The sequence below is a fragment of the Prosopis cineraria genome, unplaced genomic scaffold, assembly GCF_029017545.1.
Source record: "Prosopis cineraria cultivar Desert tree isolate PC_DT_omini unplaced genomic scaffold, ASM2901754v1 PC1549, whole genome shotgun sequence".
Lineage (NCBI taxonomy): Eukaryota > Viridiplantae > Streptophyta > Magnoliopsida > Fabales > Fabaceae > Prosopis > Prosopis cineraria.
Genome location: NW_026556874.1, coordinates 1 through 24420, shown reverse-complemented (window position 1 = coordinate 24420; position 24420 = coordinate 1). Strand labels below are relative to the sequence as shown.

Sequence of the window (24420 nt, the reverse complement as noted above, 5' to 3'; positions counted from 1 at the left end):
AGTTCATACCTTTACATCACAAACCTTTTTGTTTTTGTTTTGTTTTTGTTTTTGTCATTCAAGTTTGATTGACAATTCACAAGAATGCGGGGTCCTGATTCCAGGTGATTAAGCTAATAGTAAATAAATTGAGGTTAAATTCCATATATCACAGATTTTATTTGGCAAACTTCAAAGGGATCTCATTCAGAATTTTAAATTGTGTTGATGTGAGAGGATCAGACATGGAGAGAGAAAAGGAGGTGTGAACCTTAATCTCATTGGTAAAGATTTCACCCATAATTTTAAGATTGTGGTTTCAAATCTTGATGCCTATATAAGTATCTCTTTAAGCGTAGAAGTATGCTCTAATCCTGATGAGACCTCAAGATTTCTATTAAAAAAAAATTATTTAGTCTCTATAATTTTAATCTAATTGTAACTCAATTTTTAAACTTTGATTCATTATAATTCAATCCTTAAAATTTTGATTAGGTTGTAAATCAGTCCTTAAACTTTACCTCTTACAATTTAGTTCTTGAAGTTTCAACCCTTAAATATTAGTTCCTTTATTTTAAAAAAAATAAAATTCTAAAGGTTAAAAATATTTTAAAATTTAGTAATACTATCTTAAATTACTAAACCCTTTTAATATTTATAAATATTAAAAATTAAAATATTTTTAATTTTTATAATTTTTTAAAATATAGGGATCAATATTTAAGAGATTGAAACTTCACAGACTAAATTGTAAAAGGTAAAGTTCAAGGACTGATTTATAATTGAGTCAAAATTTTAGAATTAGAGTTATAACGAGTTAAAATTTAAAAATTAAATTATAATTAGGTCAAAATTATAAGAATTAAATGATTATTTTTTTTTTGAAAAAAAAAAGTAAAGAAACAAAGAAAGGAGGAAGAGGTATGAAGCACGCGGCGATTGAAAAGAATCTTAAGGATGAATGCTGATGCGATTATAAAGACTAATACGAGTGATGTGGGATGACATGAAGTTAAGAAAGAGAATGAAATTCCAGAATTGGACATGAAGAAGGAAATTGAAGGGACGAGTGTGTCAAATAGTCAAAGGGGTCGGTGGGATTCTGCAAGGCGTGTCCGTGTGTGTACCCTTAATTATGTTTTTATTATAGCCGTAAAATTGGATGATCTCTGCCTTTCATTTGTTGCTCTTTTTCTCTGAGTCAAACTCAAACGCGTTTATGATGGCTGCAATTATTTCTCCTTCTTTGTTTACATGTTATTTAAATACACACCGCCCGTTCACCCCTGCGCGTTTCCCACTTCTGTGTATAAGTCCCGTAAATGTCGCTTCCCTTCACTTTGCTTCTTCACATTCACATACCAATGGATTATTATTTACATTAAATTCTAACCGTTTATAATAGTATTATTAATATGTTAAGATTTAAGGAAAATATAATTGTTGCTTTTAGCATGCTTTAAGTTCTTTTTTTTTTTGTTGCTCCTCATCTTTTAAGTATTATTTGTTGGCAATATTAGTCTTTATCATTATTAACGGAGTTAAATATGTTAATATATTCATAATTCTATTATTGAGTTGGTAAAATTTTTAATAATGAGTTAAATATTGTACAAATAAAATGATGACTAACTTTTTTGTCTTTCTACACTAGCCATCTATTTTTTTTTTTTTGATAAGCTTCATCCATTACGTGTTTAAAAATGTTGATTCAATATCCTTATTGCTTTCTTTTTGCTTTCTATTCTTTTTTATGCAACCTATCAAAATTTTAACAAGTGAGCATTAGAAGTAATGAAGTTTATATGTATATTAGTCACTATTAATTCTTTATAATCATATTTAAAAATATAAAGACTAATGTTACAAGCAAATTAAATGAAATTTAAAGGATTAGGAGTAAATGAGAAAAAAATAATAATATTAAAATATGCTAAATGTATAAGGACGGACAATTATATTTTTTCTAAAATTTAACTAATTGGAACAATCTTCTTTTTATATGATTTTTGACTAGGTCAGATTTAGATACTCCCTTCATTTTAAATTATAAAATAATTTGAGATTAGATTATGCATATCAATAAAACACAATAATGACACTTTGCAATCTTATTTTTTTAAAATAAAATTATAAGCTTTCAAAAATATCCTTACACACTTAATTATTATATTATAATATTATTTTGATTCACTCTCTACTTGAAGGGTAATATTAAAAAAAATATTAATATAACCTTATTTTTTTCCAATTGTCTTATATTTTGGAACAATAAAATTCTTTTAAAGTTGTTTTATAATTTGGAATAAAGGGAGTATTATTAAGTCTAACTAAAAATAATTCTTTCAAAAACAATTTTGCTTGCTGTTTGTTGTCATAGAAATTACGAGAGATTAGGGTCTTGTTTAATTGATAGAAAGGAATTAAGAGAATGAAGTGGATGAAAAATTATAAATAAAATAAAATGATTAAAATGTGGAGGGGGAATAAGTGAACTATCTCCATAAGAAAAAATAATAATTTAATTTATAAAATTGAGTCATGATACATGAGATTTTTGAATGTGTAATGATTTTGATATTTGTAATATATAATATTAAATTTTATTATATTTATCATGAGATAAAAGAATGTATGATTTAATTCATTTTTATTTTAATTTTTCAATCCACTTGATTTCCTCCAATTGGTACCTTAACTGAGCAGTGAGTGTGAATTTGAAGGACGTTTTCCCACTTTCCCAGAATTGTTTTCTGGCAAACTATTGGTGTTGTTATTCCATGGCGGCTCTAGTCTGTTCCTTTGCCCACGTTTCTCACATTTCTCACATTTCTCACATTCTCATGTCTCTTTTTGTCACGTGATTATTAGTGCAACCACTGCGCTTTCCTCTTTGTAAACTTGTCATCTATCTAGCTATCTTTCTCATTAACGTTGTATCATGAACCAATCATTCCAGATTTGATTTGACGATAGTTGAGATTTACAACACAAAATTCAAACTTAAGCAACTGCACGAAATTTCCATTAGTATCTTTTTGTGTCGAAAACAAACCTTAGTAAATTGAATCTCCATTTCTTCTGGTGTCTTGCACAAAAATATTACACTTAATTAGAATGAAATTATCATATTTTTTTTAAAAAAAAGTTTCTCTGATCTGTGAATTTTTTTGGGAGCAGTGTTGTGAAATTTTATATCACTCATATAGTACAAGTATTCTTAAAATATGGTTAGATTAAGAGGAATGAGTAACGAGTGAAAAAAATAGATTCATTTATATACAAGTCAAATAAAATATCAAAATGAAAAAAAAAATAATGATGTAAAAGTACCTCAAGATTACAAAAAGCTATACTAACATATTTTAAAATTTTAAAAATTATTCATAAAAATCAAAAATTTTAAAATGTCATAAGTGAATGAAAATACTAAATTTTCACCCTTGAGAGTTACCACCTAAACATCAAACAATCTCATGAATTTTTTAATATTATTTTTACAAAATTTTGTATTTCTTACTCCCTTGTTCCCCAACTTTGATGAAGCTTGTATGTACAAGTTATAATATAAGAAAGTTACAACTCAGTCTCCTTAAACTTAGTTTTCACTATTTAAATTTTTTCAGAGCTATAAGAAATTTTAAAATTATTAATATAATAAAAAAATGTTACAACCCCAGACAAACCACTACTACAAAATAATTGATATATAAAGCCATTAAAAATGATGGTTTTAAAAAAATTCATCATTTAAAAGAGAGGCAGGTAATGGTTATCTAATAAATGATGGATGTTTTAAACATTTATTATTTATTTCATTAACATATATGATGGGTGTTTAAGCACCCATTATATAAGGTTTCAAATTCTGCCTCTAAAAAAAATTAAAAATTAATATCAATATAAATGTGACTTTATATGATAGGCATTTCAAAAGCCTGTTATATAAAGTGATCATAATATGTGATAGTCTTTTGAAATGCTCATCATGTAAAGTGCAATAAATGACAGGAATTTAAATGCCTATTATTTATTCTTATTCAAAGACTTTTCAGTTTCTTTTATTTTATATTTTCTCTCGCACGCCCGATGAACTCTCTTCTCTTCTCTTCTCCACTTTCACATGAAATCACAAGTAAACCCACAAAGTGACCTCATTTCCATAGTCAACCATCATCTTCCACCTTCGTCGTCCTTGCTGTCGTTCGTTGTACCCTGAGTTTGCCATTGCATTTCGACTCATTTTCTTTCAAGGTACTTTTTTTTTTATGTTTTCTACCATTTCGTTCAATGTCCTTTGGCTTTTTTGCTGTGGGAATGATTTATTCATTATTTTGTAAATTTTTGTTGATTGGATTTACATAGTTAACTTTCTGTGCATATTGTTCCTTGATTTTGGTAATGTAGGTTATCGAAATTGATAATATATGATGTGTTCTTAGCTTGAGGATGTTAATGGAGGTTATGGGTAGCCTCAAAATAATTATGAGGATGAAAATGAGTGATTGAAATGTATACTCATGATGATTGTATTTTTTTTTTGAATTTTGAACGAATTTTTTCAATATTTGTTTAAATTATATGCCTTATTTGATTTGAATAGTTTCATCATTAGAAACTACATATTAAAATGTACTAGTGTGCCAAATTTTATTACAATTGAAGTTATTTGAGTGACCAAAATTGACATGTGGTTTCTCTAAAAATTATAACTATTTTGTTGAGATTTTGACAATTGTTATAATGAATGATATTATCTTAGCATGAAATTACTACTGTAAGGTATGAGTAACATTAAAATGATAAATGAGAAAAAAAACAATGATTAAAATTGATGTTTATGATATTTTTTTCTATGATTTTTCAATGAAATTTTTTTGGAATTGTGTATAGTTAAAAATGTCATTTTGTTAGATTTTGTTACTGTTGAGATTGTGTATGATTGAATTTGGCTTATTGATATAATATGTTAGGTTTAAAAGGCAGGTTTGAGCCCAAGAAATACTTTTTATAATGTTATGCTGTCGAATATTTTTTTTTACATGTAGAGTAGTCAATTACTTTTTTAATCAATTTATCATTCTTTTCTTTTTCATATTTGTTTTTTTCTATTTTTATAGGTAAATGACTTCTCAAAAAAGTATTGATCCTAATGGGCCTAGCAATACTGATCCTAGCATTGACATGAGTAGCCAACAAATTCAGCAAGAAGCAAATCAAATAATGAGGGGATTGGCATTGATGAGCAAGGTGATAGGAGAAGGGCTACTGGACAAAAATATGAGCTTGAATGGAATTATAAAGGTCAACCTATCAAGACTAATAGAAATAAATTTATCAGCTATATAGGGGTTGTGGTAAAGGTAAATGTGCCCATTACAATTAAGAGTTGGAACGATATTAGTTCAGTAATAAAGAATTATATTTAGGAGCAAGTAGAGGTAAAATACTTTACTTATAATCATTATAATTAATTATAATTACTTGATCACAAATCTAATTAATTTTCTTATTTTACAGTCAGCATTTACAATTAATGCTAGTCAAATAAAATTTGTCATTCAACAAGCTAGAAAGGCAATGCAAACATTTTGGTATTTTGTTGGAACAAAATACATTAAAAAATCAGTTGGAAACATTAGTGCTAAAGTTCTCAAATTAATAAGGCCATTAGTCTTACAAGAACAATGGGATAAATTTATTGTCTAACGTTTCGAGAGGCAATTCCAAGTAAGAACTATACTTTTTTATTATCAATATATATATTTTTGATATGATTCTATGTTTTTGCATAGGAATTGAGTAACCCAAAGAAAGAGTTGCATGAGAAAGATATACATCCTTACAAAAAAGGGCACATAGGATATGCAAAAATTGAGCAGTAAATAGTATGTTAATATTTAAGCTATATAATTTTAGTTTATTTTATTGATATGTGAACTATTAATGTTCAACTTTATTTAAATGTATAGATCGAGCGAGAAGGTTTAGGAGCAAGTTCTATTTCACATCATAAACTCTTCATAAAAGCCTGGACCAACACATTGATAAACGTGTTCAGGAACTTGCTAACAAATGTGTAAGTACATTATTTAAGTATTGTCATTTTTTTCTTATAATTAATTAATAAACTTAACTTTCTCACTATATGTTGCACAGGCTGAGATAGAGAAAAGTGGCCTACTTGATGATGGAGATGTCTTGGGCAAGGCACTGGGTAATCCTGAACACTCTGGTCGGGTTACGTGTTACAGCTTCTGTAACAGTACGGAGCCACCCCTTGGGCCTCGACTCGGTACTGGACCCTGGCCCATCACTGGACCAAAGCCGACTTTCCCACAGGTGGTACTGTGGTTATTCCTCACCACTGCCTCTCCAGGGTCTTTTGGAACCTCCCCAGACTCGAACCTCCAACCTCTACCACCTTAATGAAGTTGAGGCGAAGTCTGGTACCATTGGGTCATGACCCAATGGTACCAGACTTCGCCTCAACTTCATTAAGGTGGTAGAGGTTGGAGGTTCGAGTCTGGGGAGGTTCCAAAAGACCCTGGAGAGGCAGTGGTGAGGAATAACCACAGTACCACCTGTGGGAAAGTCGGCTTTGGTCCAGTGATGGGCCAGGGTCCAGTACCGAGTCGAGGCCCAAGGGGTGGCTCCGTACTGTTACATAAAAGGCGCCTTTTATGTAACAGCCCTCCTGGGTCACCACTGCCTCTCCAGGGTCTTTTCCCAGGCGCTGGACAACACACATGTCACCACATGATTGTCGGCTTTAGCCCAGGTGGTACTGAGCATATTCCTCACCCCACCCTCACGGGGGTCTTTTGGAACCTCCCCAGACTCGAACCTCCAACCTCTACCACCTTAACGAAGTTGAGGCGAAGTCTGGTACCATTGAGTCAAGTTGACCCAATGGTACCAGACTTCGCCTCAACTTCGTTAAGGTGGTAGAGGTTGGAGGTTCGAGTCTGGGGAGGTTCCAAAAGACCCCCGTGAGGGTGGGGTGAGGAATATGCTCAGTACCACCTGGGCTAAAGCCGACAATCATGTGGTGACATGTGTGTTGTCCAGCGCCTGGGAAAAGACCCTGGAGAGGCAGTGGTGACCCAGGAGGGCTGTTACAGCTTCAGTGTCACAAAAAAACAAATATAAGTTAACAGAGGATGTGGGTGTAAGAGCTGAGATTGCCGTACTGAAAGAGGAGCTATCTTGGCAATGGGAATTGATTGATACCTTGCTAAAGGACAAGGAGAGCCAAGAAGGGGGGTTTCATATTAGTCATAGCGAGAAAGATAGTTTTAGTGTAACACAACCCGTTAAAAATCTCCCTGGTAAAATATTACTTGTTTATTTCACTTATGTTTCACTATTTTTATTTTTCATAGCATTAATATAGTATATTACTTATTAATATAGGGTGAGAATATATGTGAGTTGTTAGCAAATAGCCTGAATCATGACGTGGTTATTATTAGTTGATTGTTCAATATGTCTGGAGACATATTACATAATATGCCACTCCTTGCATCCTATGTACGAGTTGCTATTGATGTGCCTAAAAATCTCAACTATCCATTACCTGTTCCCACCGGGGATGCAAGGATTGTAGGAAAGGTAATGGGTAGCTTTGTTGGATGGCAAGCTATCGATGTTAAGATGCTAAGTCCAAAAAAAGCTAATGAAGATGCACAATCCAAAAAAAAAGACTGTGCCTCAATCCAAAAATTATCTTGCATGTAGCTATGCTTGAACAAGAGTCTCAATTGTCAAGCTAGCATTGAAATTTACTTCTTACTTATATTAATGAATTTGTTAAGATTGGTCAATTAGTTATAATTTTATAACATTGTTAATGCTATTAGGGACCATTGGATGTTGATTGCCACTGAACCATATGGTAGCACTCCAAGGATATATTATCCTGATTCTCTTGGTGGGAAACCAGAGAATAGACAAATTTTGTTGGAGTTAATTAATATGTAAGTGCATAAAATAAGTATTTCATATATTTATTTGTTTATTTCTATATTGACATATTTTTTCTTTTTTTTTATTAGGACAATTGTGTTGTACCGCATAAACATTAAACAAACAATTCCAAGGTCATTTGCAAATTTCAATGTGGCCTACACTTAAAATATAATAAAGGTAATTAATATCATTTTTTTAATTTAAATATTCCTAATTTTTTAATGCATTAATATGTACTCATTGGTTCTTTAATTTATAGTGCCCAAGAAAAATGAAATATAGCTTGGATTGTGGCTTCTACATTATGAGGTTCATAAAAATATCATTATCCATAATGAGAGTACAATTCCTGTGATGGTATGCCAACAATTAATTTTTACTTTATAATTGCTAATAAATTTAATTTATTAAAATAAATTTAAGGTGGATAATTTATGTATTAGAGTACTATGAGGATTCTTACATTGAAGAATTTGGGCATGCACAAATAAATGAGATAATTGAAGAGTGGTGCTAGTACATATTCTAAGTGTGGTCATTGCACAAAAATGAAAATCAATAGAGTTAGAGCAAGTAGGATTAGTGTTTATAGTTTTACTAGTTTTCATTCATTACTTGATATTAGTTGGTAAATTACTTTCCTTTAAAAAAATTCTATACATTGATTACTCGATAGATTAGAATAACAAATTAGTTTTTATTTCATTTTGTATTGATTATAATTTAATTTTAATTGATATTCATGTATGAAAATGTTAGAATTGCTGTCTAATTATTATTTATATAGTTGTTACAGGGAGATTACTATAAATTATTGACCGCTATTTTTTTTAAAAAAATCACAAAATATATGATAGACAAATATTTTCCCTTCATTTATTGTAACCAAACAATAAATGATGGGTAAATATTTGCCTGTCATTTATTGTTTGGTTATAATAAATGACAGGAAAATATTTGCTCGTCATTTATGATAAGAATAAATGACAGGTATTTTCAACACCCATCATTTATTCTTATAAAAAGCACAAAAAAATATATTTTAAATGACAAATTATTTAACCGTCATTTATATAAAAAAATAAATGATAGGCAAATAACTGTTATTTATTTGAGGAGACTTTAAATGATAAGGTCATAAATGACAATTTATAACCGTCATTTACAAATAAAAATAATCATCATTTATGTTATTTTTTTATAGTAGTGAACACTTAAATTACAAGAGAGCCTTATCATAACTCCAGACAAACACTTAAGTTACAAGAGAGCCTGATTATTACCATGACCATTATTATAATCATTGTATTACAACAAAAATTAAAATAGTCTTAAAAAGTAATTTAAGGTTTGATTACATCAAATATTACCATCCTCTTTATATTCAAAATTCGGGTGATAAATGATTATTATACAAGCATATCAATCTAATTTTTACCAAAAGACTAAATAGTCATTTTCTTTTATTTTCACCAACTATGCTATAGGTTGCATTGATCATCATCACTCACCACCACTAACCACCGCATTGTCACCGGCAACTAGCTATTGTCAATCAAGCAACATATTAAATGAAGATGCCGTTGAGTTCTTGATAAACTTTAATGTTTTATTCATTTTAATTTATAAGACATTTTTAAAAATGATTTGATATTTTAAAATATGAGACATTCTAAGAAAAGTAAGGTTTCAAAAATTATAATTGTCCAATATTATCTTTATCTCCTTATCATACTCTCTCTCTCTCTCTCTCTCTCTCTAATGTTTCACAAATAATGTTATATCAAAAGAAGAATATTTTTAAAGATTTATATTTATGTATTTTTAAAAAATAAGAATATAAAGTGTGTTTAATAAACTCTATTAATATACATAATTTAGACAAAAAAGTATCTTATAATCTGTGACATAAGGAGTCATTTTTTAGCCAATATCAAAAATAAAAGAAGCCTTATAGCTAGACATTAAAAGATAGATTTTGAATATATAAAGCTAAAGATATGTCTAATCAAACTGTTCAAGTTATTACGGTGAAGTAGATTATTTTTAAACATACTTAAAAGAGAGAATTTAACAGCAAACAGTCATAAACTACAAAATTTAAAGAATCAAAATCCGCGGGATGTTACTGTGGAAAAAAAGTACTGTTAGTTAAAATCCGTTTCAGTCCCAATAGGATTTGAATGAAAAATAATAATAATAAAGAAGTAAACTAGCACGCGCACTGTGAAGCAGATGGCTTGTGAACAGATCACAACTTTAATGGCAAAATTTATTAAAAAAAAAAAACAAAAGCAGCTGGGAAGTTTGAAGGCGAATGGCTTGGTTGAAAAGAAAGCGAAGTTGGAGGGCACTGAGTTGTCAAGTGAGGACGTGTGCGCTGAATTAGAAAAACATGCAGCAAACCACAATGGCGGCTCAACGTTCAATTTCCCTTCATTTCAATTTCAGACACTCATTTTGACTTTAATGCCCTCCCCCACATATTCCCATTTTCAATCTCATACTTTCTCTGTTCCAATTTGTAAGCTATTGATAGTTTTTTTTTTTTTAGTTATTGATAGTTTTTTTGGTTACTGGAACCAATCGACTCTGTCAAAAAATTCAAAACAAAAATTACATTTAAGTCTCACAAAAAAATATTTATTTTTGAAAAATCTCGTAAATTTTATAAAATACTTTCAAATTTCAAATCATGTGCATTGACACTTTGATTAAGAATATGAATAATTAGGCAATGACCATTTATAATTTATAAAGAAAAATGATAATTTATAATAGTAAGTTGTAAATGATCGTTGTTTAATTATCAATATCTTTAGTCAATTTATTAATGCGCAAGATTTGAAATTTGGAAGTATTTTATAAAATTTATGAGACCTTTCAATAATAAACTTCCTTCTATAGGATTTGAATGTAATTTTTCTAAAATTTAACATATAATAAGTTTTCAATTTTTGCTCATGTTAAATGTGTACATATTTTTTTAAAAAATATTATGACATTAACTTTTCAATATTTAATAGAGGTAATAAAAGATAGAAATTGATATAATAATTATTGAAATGTCTTATAAATATACTCAAAATAAATACCCTTTTTTTATTTTATAAATAAGATAAGATGAGTACTTTGACTTCATTAACCTCCACCTCCAATTTTAATCACCACAATTTTAATTCTCATTCGTTCTCGCGCGCGCGCGAGTGTCTAGTTTTTGTTTCATAAGCCATTCATTCTAAAGGGTTTAGTATGGAATGATAGGCAACAGAACTTGACTTCTTTACGAAACTGTATATGTGTGTACATTTCTCTTCATATAGATGAAAAAGAGAGTGACATTATATTATAATTTTAAATTTAGATTTTGAATATGAAAATTTAAGTTTGATACTCTCTCCAAACTTATTTTAAAATCACTTTCAACATATTTCATTAAAATTAAAAAAAAATTTAACATTTATTAATTATGTTACAAAATTTAATATTTCCTCCATTTAAAAATATAAAACATTTTTAACTGAATCTCATCCCCTAATAAAATAGTTACCTACTTTAAAATTAATTTTATTGTTCTGTTTGATTGGGAAGAAAATATAAAAGGAAAGAAAGCATGGAGAGAAAACAAGAGAGAAGACAGATTTTTTTCTATTTGGATAGGGAAACAAAATAAAAGGAAAGAAAAAAATAGGAGGAAAATAGAGTGTAAAACTCACTATTTTTTCTTCCAACTTTTCTCTTCAAAAGTGAAAAGATTTTGGGAGTAAAACTTGTTTTCAACATCTGCCTCTCTCTCCCCCCCTCTTATTTATTTTGTGCTTTAATTCTCAAGAGGCTACTTAATTACATTAATTTAATTTTAATTAAATAGTTTGGTGTATAATTTTTAACTTCTATGATTATAAACTATATTAATTTAACTATTTAATTAAATAATTTAGCCATTGGCTAGATCAAGTGTCCAAAATTACATTAATTTAATTTAAATTATTTGATTTTAAAATATAATATAAAAATACATTTTTAACAAATAATTTAATTTTAAATTAATTTGATTATGTTAATTTTAATATAATTTTTTCTTTCAATTTATTTTCACAAATACAATTACATGAAATATAATATATTCTGATATAAGGGCATTATAGTCATTGTGATATCTTTTCATTTTTTTTCTCCTATTTTCTTCTGTCCATCCAAACAGGAGGAGTGATAGTATTTTCTTTTCAATTTTCTCTTCTCTTCATTTTTTTCTCTCATTTTCTTTTCTTTCAACTTTTCTTCCCATTCAAACGAAGGGTATATTTCCATATTTATATTTATTAAATACCTTACAATAAATATAAAGTCATTCATCAATAGGGGTACTTTTTAAAAAAAATAATAATTACATCTTGAAAGGCTAAAAATATCTTATATTTTTTAATATCCAACTCCTAAAAAAATATTTTGTATTTTTGAACGGAGGGAGTATAGGTTTTTAACTTTATCCTATCAAATATACATTAATTAATAGCATATTTTTCTCACTAACAACATTTAAATAAAGGTCAAAGAAAAAACTCATGATTAAAAAATTAATTACATGCTTTTTAAATAATATGATCAAAAGATTATTCTCTCTTTGCTTTATAAATAAGACTGGGAAGAGTAATTTATACCCTATACCCATTTAATATTATAAGGCATTTTTAATGTCTTCAACGAATTAGTTAATTATTTTTAAAATTACATACTCTTTTCATGTTTATTCTTATATTTTTTTAACATTTCAATCAACTTAAAAAATATTGACAATAAAAAATAAATGACAATTTTATTTCTTGAAATGATATAATTTCATTGAAATCTTCAGAGATCTCTGTATCAATAAATTTTAAATTGAAAATACTATCTTGCCTTTCTTAATAAGTTATAATTTCTTGTTTAATTATTGTGATTCTTTAAATAAAAATTATTATTTCTTAGGCAAAAGTTATGATTTTTTGTTCAACTCTTACTATTCATAAAATAAAAGTTATTATTTTCTAAGCAAAATTATTGAGACTTATTTTTCAAATAACAAAAATTACATTTGATAAATTGTGATTTCATGTTCAACTCTTGTAATTCAAAGAACAAAAAATGTTATTCATATTAAGCAAAATTTATGATTGGGGTTTGCTATTTTCAATAAGGATTAAAATATTTTTTCATTTTAAAATTTATTGACATAGAAGTCTCTAATTTTAATAAAATTATAATATTTTGAGAAATTAAATTATCATTTATATAATTCAGAGTGAATGATTTGTAAATATTGATCTCTAATTAAAAAAAAGCCAGATTAATGAAACAATAATTGCATGAAATAGACCACCTTGTTGATCTTGAACAAAACAAGACTAAAACCTTGCTCTGCGCGGTAAATTTCATGATGTTTAACTTTTCTCTTCAATTTTCCTTCTTAATTAATTCATAAACTATCAATGTAACTTTTTATGCATCTATAATCACACGCACACACTGACACATATATGAATAAATGATTTTCTCCCCAGTTGTATATACTTCAATTATTCGTGGTTTAATCAAAACACAATAAAAATTAGTTAAGCATGTGAAACTACATGATTCACAAGGAAAAGGAATCAAGAAGACTTGGGAATAATTGCAACATTTTGTCTAACAAAATATTTGAATATTGACAATGGACGCGTCACGTTGTGTGCTTATCTTATTCTTAATCATATTTCAATACACGGATTAGATGAGAATGAAATGCAAAATGAATTGTCAAATGATAAATAGATGTGAATCTATTTCGTTAGTCTTTACTTTAATCAAAATCAGAAAGATTTGTTAGAAAATAATAACAAAAACACATGATAAATAAGCATTCTCGATCTCCCCCTTGTTGCTTTCATACCAAACCTACTCGAGGAAGTCCAAAACAATAGAAGGTCATCACAGCCATTAATTTATTTATGTTCTTCTCAAAGGGGTTGGTTGAAATTATTACCTTGTAATGCAATTAATTAATTAATCAGCCCCGAAGATCAAAGCTTTGTCACCCAAAATGAAGCAACATTATATATATGTATTTATAACAAAATGTTAAAGTGAGTTGGGTTTGGAAGCTTATCAAGAAAAATCTTATAGATGTACTTCAAATTACCTATTAACAAAAACCTTATATTGAAGATTTATTTTCATGACTTTATGAATGATGGATTTGGATTTGTTAAGTAACCTAAATTAATGTATGTGTATACATACATACATACATATATTTCAACAATTCAAAACAACTTCCATGATAAAAACATTCAAAACACTCCTCATGTAAGTCCCCTCAAAAGATTTGAGTCAACATTTTTAAGAATAATATAACAAAATCTCTAATATCCATTTAATTAAATCAAATGGTTGTTATTGTGTTACGTAAGACATTTATTAAGTGAGTAAATTTATGTCAATTATTAGATTCAAATTCATAAATTATAGACCAAATTCTTATTAATTAGATCAAGCTGCAACACTTTTTTCTCCTGAACTAATTCTTTCTATCAAATTATGTTACTAAAATATGAGAAGCCATTAACAAGGAACATCACAGAAACAAATCATTCTGCAATACTATTAGTCTTATTGTGATTTACAAAAAAGAATGCAATCTCTACTTGTATCTACCCTGTCAACTTACGAGCCCTTGCTTTTTCCCCTGTGGCATAAACTTGTGATGTTTTGGCAACACAATTTTGTCAATTACACACACAAGCTTAAGATTAAAACCTCTAAAATTAAAGCCATAAAAAAAAAAAGATCTAACAATCTCAATTAATGTGATCTCTTGAGGTTCTTGAAATCTGAATCTACACACTCCACGCCTGACCCGTATTGATTCAGAAGTTTGAGAAGCTCTGTTGCTTTCACCTTCGTTTCATCACCACAACCGATCTGCAACACTAACAGCAGCTTCTGAAATGCACCAACTTGCAGTGCCTCAATCACAACGTTTTGTCCTTCTTCTTCTTCTTCTTTGTCTTCTCCATTATTATTCTTGCACAGCTTCCATATGGCAGAAACAGAGCTATCTGTTGCCATTGCTGAAACTCTCAGTATCTTCTTCACCAACACAGGAATCGTCAAGGCGTTACCGTAAGCTTTTTCTCTGCCTTCCGCGGAAGAGCAGAGTGAGTCAAAAATTGCCAGAGCTTTCTCACAGAGGCTTCTTTCTGAGTCCAGAAGGATCTCCAGTAAAGAAGAGACCAATCCTAGTTGGATGAATCTCTGTTTCATCTTGTTGCTCGAGGAAGAAGATGATGAGACCAAATAGAAAACCACAGCTAATGAAGCTTTTGTGATGGTTGGACTCAGTCTTTTGGTGATAAATTCCACCAACAGTTCGTTGACTCCTTCAATATCTGCCAGAACATTCAAATGATCTTCATTTTCGAAAGAGAGAAGCTCTCTGAGAGCAACAATGGACTTCTCTTTCCCTGCGAGATCTTGATGCTTCAGAAACCAAACCATGCAACGTAACGAAGCTTGAGATCCCAAAGATTTCTGGGCTTCCATTTGAAGCGGGAACATCCAATTCAGAGCAGAAAGAATCTCTTCCAGAACACTCAGATTCTTCTCAACGGAATCATTCGCGAACGAATCAAAAGCAGAGGCCAGAGCACCTGTAGCTCCATTCTCAACCACACATTTCCTATTCCTCTCGCTCTCTTCACCCCATTTCTCCATTTTCTGAACCAATCCGAGACACCCATACTGATCCAAACGTCTCGCCGACGATGTCAAATGAAGAAGAAGCTCTGCGACTTCGATTGGAGAAATGGGAATTCTCGGGGTGGGGATCCTCTCGACCCCGTGCTGTCGATTCTCGACGCACCAGTCTTGAATCATTATGCGAAGAGTATGATTGGGAATGAGATCGAAGCTCCTGAGAACCTGATTGGTAACAGGGCAAGTGAAATTGCCGTCAAGGAACCACCTTTCGATGCTCTCACGGTCGTAGGTGATTCCGGTGGACAATGTGACGGGATCTTTCATCAAATCAAGCGAAATCGGACATCGGAAGTGGTTGGGAATGACGAGCTCGAGGTGGAGCTTGTCGTTCCGGCGACCTTTCTTTCTTCTTCGCCATCCCAGAACCATTTGTAGAGGCTGAAGGGAAAAGAAGACGGTGAAGGAAACAGTGAAAGTGAGGATTTTGATTTGAGAGTAAAGATTGATGGGAGAGAGATGACAGGAGAGAGATTTTATATAAGAGGTGAATGGAAAGAAGCAGAGAGTCAGTGCATTCATACGAAGGAGGTTCAAAGATTGGACTCAGAGAAGCGTTCAAACTGACGAGTATGATTATGATGACAGAGTTGTGATTGAAGAGAAAGAATGAAACGAAGCGGGTTTTGAATATTGACCAATCAGGTTTTGAAAAGCTTCAAATCTAAACCGTCAAAGGCAGCGAACAGGTAAAACCGAGTCTCCGGTCTTCCCCTTCTTCTCAAAACGGCAAAGTTCAATCGAACGAGTCCTTAGATCTTTTGTTTGTTGCTGTTTAATATTAGCAACTACTATTAAAGTTTACTCCTTCCGATCGGATCTTATTTATATACGTAGAGAGAATAATTTTTTTCCTATTCATAAGATATATTTTAATTTAATTTTTTTATTATAAGTTTTATCATTTACTTCATTGACTAAACAAACATGTTATTAAAGTATATATTTAATTAAAAAATTTTAAAGTTTTAGTTAAAATTAATAAAATTTAAAATTTTTATTGATTATGATAAAATATATTAAAAATAATTTGAAAATATCCAATAGGACAGAGAATAAATGTACAAAAATTAGGATATGCTTCCATCCTAAATATATAAGACATAGTTGAGGGGTTTGCTTTAGTTGTTAGGAAAAATTAATCATTTAATTTGTTTGTAATTAAGTCTTTAAATTTTAACTAATTGTAATTTAATTCTTATATTTTTTGACTTGATTGCAATTCATTTTTTAAATTTTGACTTAGTACAACTCAATGTTTATAGTTTTAACTATTTAAAATATTGATAATAAAATTATAAAAACTAAAGTAATTTTGATACTTAGAGACTAATATTTTATGTTACTAAAACTATAGAAACTCAATTATAATAAGTTAAAATTTAAAAATTAAATTGTGCCAAGTTAAAACTATAACAATTGAATTATATTAAGTTAATATTTAAAAGTTGAATTGCAACTAAATCAAAATAAATCACATGACTTATTTTTTTTAGTTCTAAATATGAAATCACAATCTTATTTGCCCTTCATTTAATTTTTTTTCCCCACATGCATGACCATCATTAATTTTACAATTTAAAAAAAAAAGTCACACAAATTTTACATAATAATACTAACAAATAACCAACTTACTCAACGTTGCCACTTGCCATTCATCACTTAGACATAATGTGAATTGTTTTGAATTTTATATTGATATTAATATTAAATAAAGTATTATTATTCAGGGAGAATGATAATAAAATTCTAAAATAGAGAATTAATAACACCTCGATTCCCGGTAAATGTTTTTGAAAAACAAATTGCAAATATTAAATTAATATTTAGAATTTAAATTTAAATATTTTATTTATAATTGGGGCTCCTAAATTTAAAACTATTTAAATCAATATTTACTTTTTATTTTTAAAAAATTTTATTTAAAACTTATCTATAATTAATTCTCTATTTTGAAACTTCGATGTCATTATCCCTTATTGTTTATTCTAAAATGAAGACTATTTATAAGTTCTGGACATGTCTGACATTAAGGTCTTTTGATAAATAATATGTAAGTACTTCTGCAATTATTTTCTAACGTGTGAGCTTATTCTTCCTTCAATACTTAATTCATATAAATGTCATATTATTATTATTATTATTATTTCTTGAATGAAAAATCTCGTACCCTTTAAAAAATTGTCATGCGATCTATATTTTTTTTATCAACATAATTGAAAATTTTGACCTTATCATGAAAACTATTCATTAGACTCCTATAAGATATAGGGACCTAATAATATTCACAATGAAACATTTATTGTTTTATAATTATATTATAGTTTTAACATTACAATTTTGATTTTTGCCGTAATGTGAATGAAGTAGAGGGGGAAGTGAATAGGCGGCGGCTCGGCTCTAGGTGTAGGCGCGTGTAAAATCAGCTCCCTTCACGCACGTTTTCCTGGTTCCACCGGAATCACGCCTTACTCAAATTATATTTCTAAATAAATAATAAATATTTCATTTATTTTTCAAAGGAAAAAAAGAAAATATTATTTTTACCAATTTGATCATCGTGGAATCTCTCATTTTAATCTCACACGCAGATCAAAGGAAAAAAAACATTGACATCTTATATTGATAAAGTTATTCCCTTTGATCTTATTTATAATATAGAGAAAGAAGAATTTTTTAGATCTTATTTATGATGTTATTAATTTTTTATCATAAATTTTACCTTTAACCACTAATTAAATGTAGGTGAAAGAAAGTATCCCCTTTATCCCATTTTTATAAGACATTTCGTGAGTCATTTGATGTCGAAAAACATAAGAAGTTTTGGGGGAAAAAAAAGTTTTATTAATGATGATTATATCAATATTACTATCATTATTTCACTCCTTAAACAAATTCCTCCACTCTCTCTCTATTAATGAAGGATATATTTGAAATTTTTTAAAAGAATTAAAATTGTAAGCTGCATTTAATGAATTTCATTATATTGATATATGTAATTTGACAAAAAAAATTATAAATTGTGACAGAAAGAGTATGTTACTTTCTCTATTTTAATTTATAAAATACTTTTAAAAATATTTGATATTAAAAAATACAAAATATGTTGATAAAAATAAAATTTTATTAATTATGCTTTAATAATAGCTATAGGGAAAATTTCATATAAAGCCCGCCCATGGAACATAATTTCTCTATCTATAAAGGCTTCAAATGCAATTATTTTTTAATGTAAAAAGATCAAACTATCATTAATGAGTGAGAATATATATGCTCAAAAGAAAATCAGTAACAAAATGTGCGTAGATAACCCAAAAAAAAAAAAAAACCTACTTACTTACTGGAAGAAGTTTGCTTATTTATAAGAGTACATGTGTATTCATATTTATATATTAAAAAACATGAACTATTGGGACCATCCTTGTAGTCATATATATCAAATTTGATTCTATTAATCTTTGGATTACAATTAAACCAAACTAAATTATGGGTTATTTAATCAAATCTTTTTATAAAAAAATCAGATTTTGAATTATGTCAAAGTCTAGTCTTATTCAATTCTTTGTAACCCAAAAATTAACCAACAATGTATAGAATATATATGCATAAATTTTATCTGTCTCCCATCGATATTGTTTTGCTTGATTAATGTCATTTTGCTAGATCAAATAAATTTTGAAAAATCAAGCAAAATGATGATATTTGAGAGAGAAAGTGACACATGATAAGTCCAACACGTGAATTATAATAATAGCGACGTATATGACCTTCATGGATATCATTTACCAAGTTTTGGATGCTTTGTTTATGACTATGCATTATTTTAATTAAATAATAATTAATTAATTAATTAAATTAAAATATTTTATAACATAGATTAAAAGGATTAAAAGGTAATAAATCACTAATTTTTATATGATATATCTTATACCTAATATTACCAAGTCAGCTTTGAGTTTAATTAAATCTCAAACATGTCACTCCTACAAAAAAAAATTTGCTTGCAGGGAAAATTATTGCTAAGGATATGGAAAAATAATTTTTATTAAAAAATTTAAAAATAAAAAATATTTAGAAGGACCAAATACCAAAATATAAATTTAAAATACAAAATTGGTCCAAATCAAATTTGTTATTTTTTTCCCTGTAACTACATTTCAAATTGAATTTGATAATCACTGGTAGTGGTAAATAAATAAATAAATAATCTTAAATTATATTGATTTAATTATTTGAAAAGTAATTATTTTAAAATTACATTCAATTAATTATTAAAATTTATTGATTTAATTAAACTTTATTTTTTTTTTTATTTGTGTGGAATTGAAATATGCACACCTTTATTTTTAAAAGAATTCTTTTGTAACTTATGTAGTACACATGTCTTGAACCTCTCACTAATTTTTCCTAGTTTTTATTCACATGACATGCTTCCACTTTGAATTTAGGATCAATACCTATTTGTAATAAATCACTGATTTATATCACATACGTACATATTCTGTATTTCCGTACACGATAAGTCATGAACTTTTTTTTTTTAGATGGCTGATGAATTTCAATTAATTTAAATAATACATAAAATTTTATTGCTATTATTGTAATGAAAAATGTTAAGAATAAACCACAAAAAACAAGACGATTAAATTGGTGTATGAATTCTGGCCAAAAATTCGCGAATGAATTAATGATTTTTTTTTTTGCCAAAAGAATGAATTATTTAATTTTGCTTTGCCAATGCCTCTCTGTGGAATAGAGAGACTTGGTGAGGCAACTTCAATTATGGGCCATTATTTATTACTATTTATTTATTTGTTTGTTTGAGGATCCCGTGTTTAATTTATTTTATTAAATTAATAAATATTTGTATTTCTGGGTGCAAGGAAATTTAAAGTTCTAGATGTACGTGGAAAAAGGTTAAAATGATATGATATAATGTGGAAATAAATAAGAAAATGAGTGGTTGGAATCACTGTCACATGATGTAGTCACTTGGCCATGTTCAAGTTTACAAAGTTTTGGACTTTTGGAATATTTCGAGATTACAAATATTTTGCATATCGACGACATTTTTTTTTAATAACTTAAAAGTCTCGAGAGATCTTAATATTTTTAAATTCAACAAGTTACTTTCTTTTAATTAAAACACGGACACTTTATTTCATTTGACTTTTTCTTTATACCCTCTTTTCGAAAATCTATGTTTGAGAATTTACAAAGAAATTGAATAGATTACAAATAAAGAAATAAAATAAAAATAGAATTGAAATGAATCAAATGATAAATGATGTGGTATTCAAGTTTTGTTGAGAGTTTAATTTAATAAAAATAAAAATGTTTAACTTTTTATATATTAACTTCATAATTAATTAAATGCATTTACAATATATTTTTAATTAGAGATATATAATTATAATTATATATCAAAATCATAAGTAATTTGTGCACGTTAATATTTATTTATATGTATAACTGGGATTCGCGCGATATCGGGACGGGATGAATGAGAGATTGTTTACGTAACATGAGTCTATCTTTCAAAGATATAGACTCAGAAAAAATAAATTAATAAATAAAAGAAGAAGATTTGAAATGTCTTAACATATAAAATATTGATAGGAAACTTGTTGTGAGAGGTACACACACGTCTACCAAAAAAAGAAACACACACACATACACACAACGCGTAATTAAAATAGACTCGTATTGTATTGTAGTAATTGTAATTGACTTAGATGAATAACGTGAAAGCCACATGAGGAGAAAGAGGAAGAGAAATCAAATTATCAAATTAATAAAATTCAATCTGGACGAAGATTGGTTGAGGCATTTCAATTTTTTAAAGTGAGATCTGTAAATTTAAATAAAGTTTGCCGTTTTTAATATTTTATTATTTTTTTATAAATAAAAGATTTTATTTTATTTTTAAAGGAAAACTTCACTTAAATTTACAATATCAAATTTAGAGGATTTTTAATTCTAAGTTGAAGAATAATATATAGTAGTGTTTATATTTGTGAATTTTAGATTTAAAATCTTAAATTAAAATCCATGTATTTCAAATTCACACACACAAGTAAATCTAAATTCATTAATTTTAAAGTGCTCGAGCAAAAGATTTGGCCTAAATATAAATTTAAATCCAAACTCATATAATTTCATTTCCAAATATGTACTCCCTTTGTTTAAAAATATGAGGCATTTTAATCGAATCTCACCCTCAATAAAGTAATTGTCTACTTTTTAACTAATCTTACCTTTTTATATTTACCCCTATTAAACATCTTACAATAAATACAACAAAGCCATTATCAATAAGAACACTTTTGAAAAAAAAAAGACAATGATTACACTTTGAAAACTAAAAAAACTTTATATTTTTTAATATCCAACCCCTCAAAAAATATCTCTATATTTTTGAACGGAAGGAGTGATATATTTCACTACTAAAAGCGTCGACAAAATCTTATAAATTAGAAACTGATTCTTAGTGATCCGAATATGGTTCTACCATACAAGACGAATAGATTATTAGATTAAGAAAAAAGATGTGAAACGACAAAAAATCGGTGATTTTTTTTTATTATGAAACGAAGATATTAATTTAATTACAAATTGCCACATGAATTCACAGCTTATGTTAAGTCGTAAGTCGTCACAAACAACCTTTTTTTAAAATTTGAAATATTCAAATGAAAATATTTCTTCTTGCTTGTACAGCAAGGTAGGATGACTTGTTTTGTTTTGGCCCCGGTCTTCTTTTTGCCTTTGATTTTTTACCCTAAAATAAAACTAGAATTGATCATTTTGGGAATGCATTCAATAACTTGAAAGACAAGATTTTTTTTTTGTATGCAACAAAATAAAATTTTCATTCAAAATCTGTTTTTCCTGTGTGCATGGGACAGGTCTTGGCAACCACTGTTTTGATAATAAAATATTTGGGGATGCTTTGAAGTTTGAATCTTTGCCCTAAGAACTAGTGCAGTTTCCTTGTATTCCTTTAGGTTTGTATATAAGTCGCATTTTAAAAAAATTATTATCCTTTTATAAGTTATTTTGCATTAAAAAGTGGATCATTAATTACTTTCTTGTAATTTTATCTTTTCATAATTTTCAAAGAGTAAAAAGTTACATGAAAAAGAGAAAATTTTTTTAAAAACGATACATTTTATAAGGATAAGTTGGGAAATTTATTTTCTTTTTTAGACAAATTCAATAATTTAAACCACTTTTTTTATTTTTAATAAAGTAGTTAGAAGCGACTTATAAATATGATATTATTGTATATGAATTTTGTTTTATGCATGCATGGAAAGGTAAACTTACAATGATACTATTACTACTTTGTATATAACTTTACTAATTTTCTGAAGCCATATTGTATTTTATTGTGAAAGTAGTTGGAAGGAAAATATGATATAAAATATTTTTCGGATATGTAATTTTTAGTCTCTTACATCTAGGAAGGATCAATTTGATCCTTAAAATTTAATTTTTATTATTTAAGACCTCAAAATTTGCTTCAGTTATTAAGTTAATTTTCTAAGTTTTATTAGACAAATTAACCTTAAAAAAAAACCCCACATGTATATTAGGTCACTGGTATAGACTATACACGTGGATTAATTAATACACATAAGCCAAATCTCCTAATCCTAAGTGTTGATATATGTTATTAATTTTACTATTTTATAATTGCTAACTTAATCTATCTAGCTTTTTCCTTGAATATGCTCTTTTTTTTCCTTATCCAAATCAACATTATTAACCTACATCTACATGGCTGTCCATCATCATTATTTCTCATAAAATTAACAACTACTTAGATAAGTTTATGAAACATTAAAGATTAAAGTGATAAAAATGAATTTAAAGAGTAAAAGTTGGATTATGGAAGTGATGTATATTTGTAATATAATGTGTCTCCTCTAGTATGAGTTTAAATTGAAGTGATGATTTGATGAGCTGGACTTGACTTGTGGTGGTGAGTAAGTAGCGGAAGTGGATACAAGTGAAAGGCAATTAATGGTTCATTAGAGTGCTTGAATGAGGAAGCTCCATCAATGGTGTACTGATTCTTAATAATGTCCCGTATTTCCCTTTCCAGCTAGCTTGTCAACATTGAGTATTTCATGGGCAACGTAGACCTTCTTCTACGTTCCATAAATTAACATTGTCATCCAACTATTATGTAACAATTTTTGTTTAATGAGATACTATTATTTTATAATGAAGTTAGAATGAGATTTAAAACGAGAGAGAGAGAGAGAGAGAGAGAGTAACGTCAATTGTGAGACCTAGCCTGTTTGGTTTAAAAAAATTGTTTTGTAGTATAATTTCCGAATTTTTTTTAAAACAAAAACAAAATAAAAATCCGTTTAATTATGTTGCTTCAAAAAGTTTTAAAATTAAAAAAGTACAGGTACAAGTTCAGCTATAAAGTATTTTTTAAGTACCATTGAGTATTTTATATATAAAAAGTGGCAAAAAAATTCATTAACTATTAACAAAAAATGGTGCAACTAGCGCTTTCGGTCAACTTGAAGCTTATGGCCATTTGAAAAGAAGAAAAATATTTCATGGGTCGTCCTCTCCTCCCTCCTCTCTAATGGGTGAAGGGTCTTCCATCTCTTTATCTTCTATTTTTTTCTTTATTTCCCTCATCTCAACCATTCATTAATTTTATAATTTTTT

The 24420-nt window shown here is 28.2% G+C and overlaps 1 protein-coding gene across 1 annotated transcript; it reads right to left on the bottom strand.

The window, feature by feature from the left end:
- Positions 1-14489: 14489 nt before the first annotated feature.
- On the bottom strand, positions 14490-16344 carry LOC129300359 (U-box domain-containing protein 21-like). The gene has a single exon (XM_054938925.1). It carries the CDS (start codon positions 16243-16245, stop codon positions 14770-14772), a length of 1476 nt encoding a protein of 491 aa, XP_054794900.1. The 5' UTR covers positions 16246-16344; the 3' UTR covers positions 14490-14769.
- Positions 16345-24420: the final 8076 nt, after the last annotated feature.

Coding starts and splice junctions, on each gene's coding strand:
- LOC129300359 (XM_054938925.1), bottom strand. CDS start 16,245: ATGAATGCACTGACTCTCTGCTTCTTTCCATTCACCTCTTATATAAAA.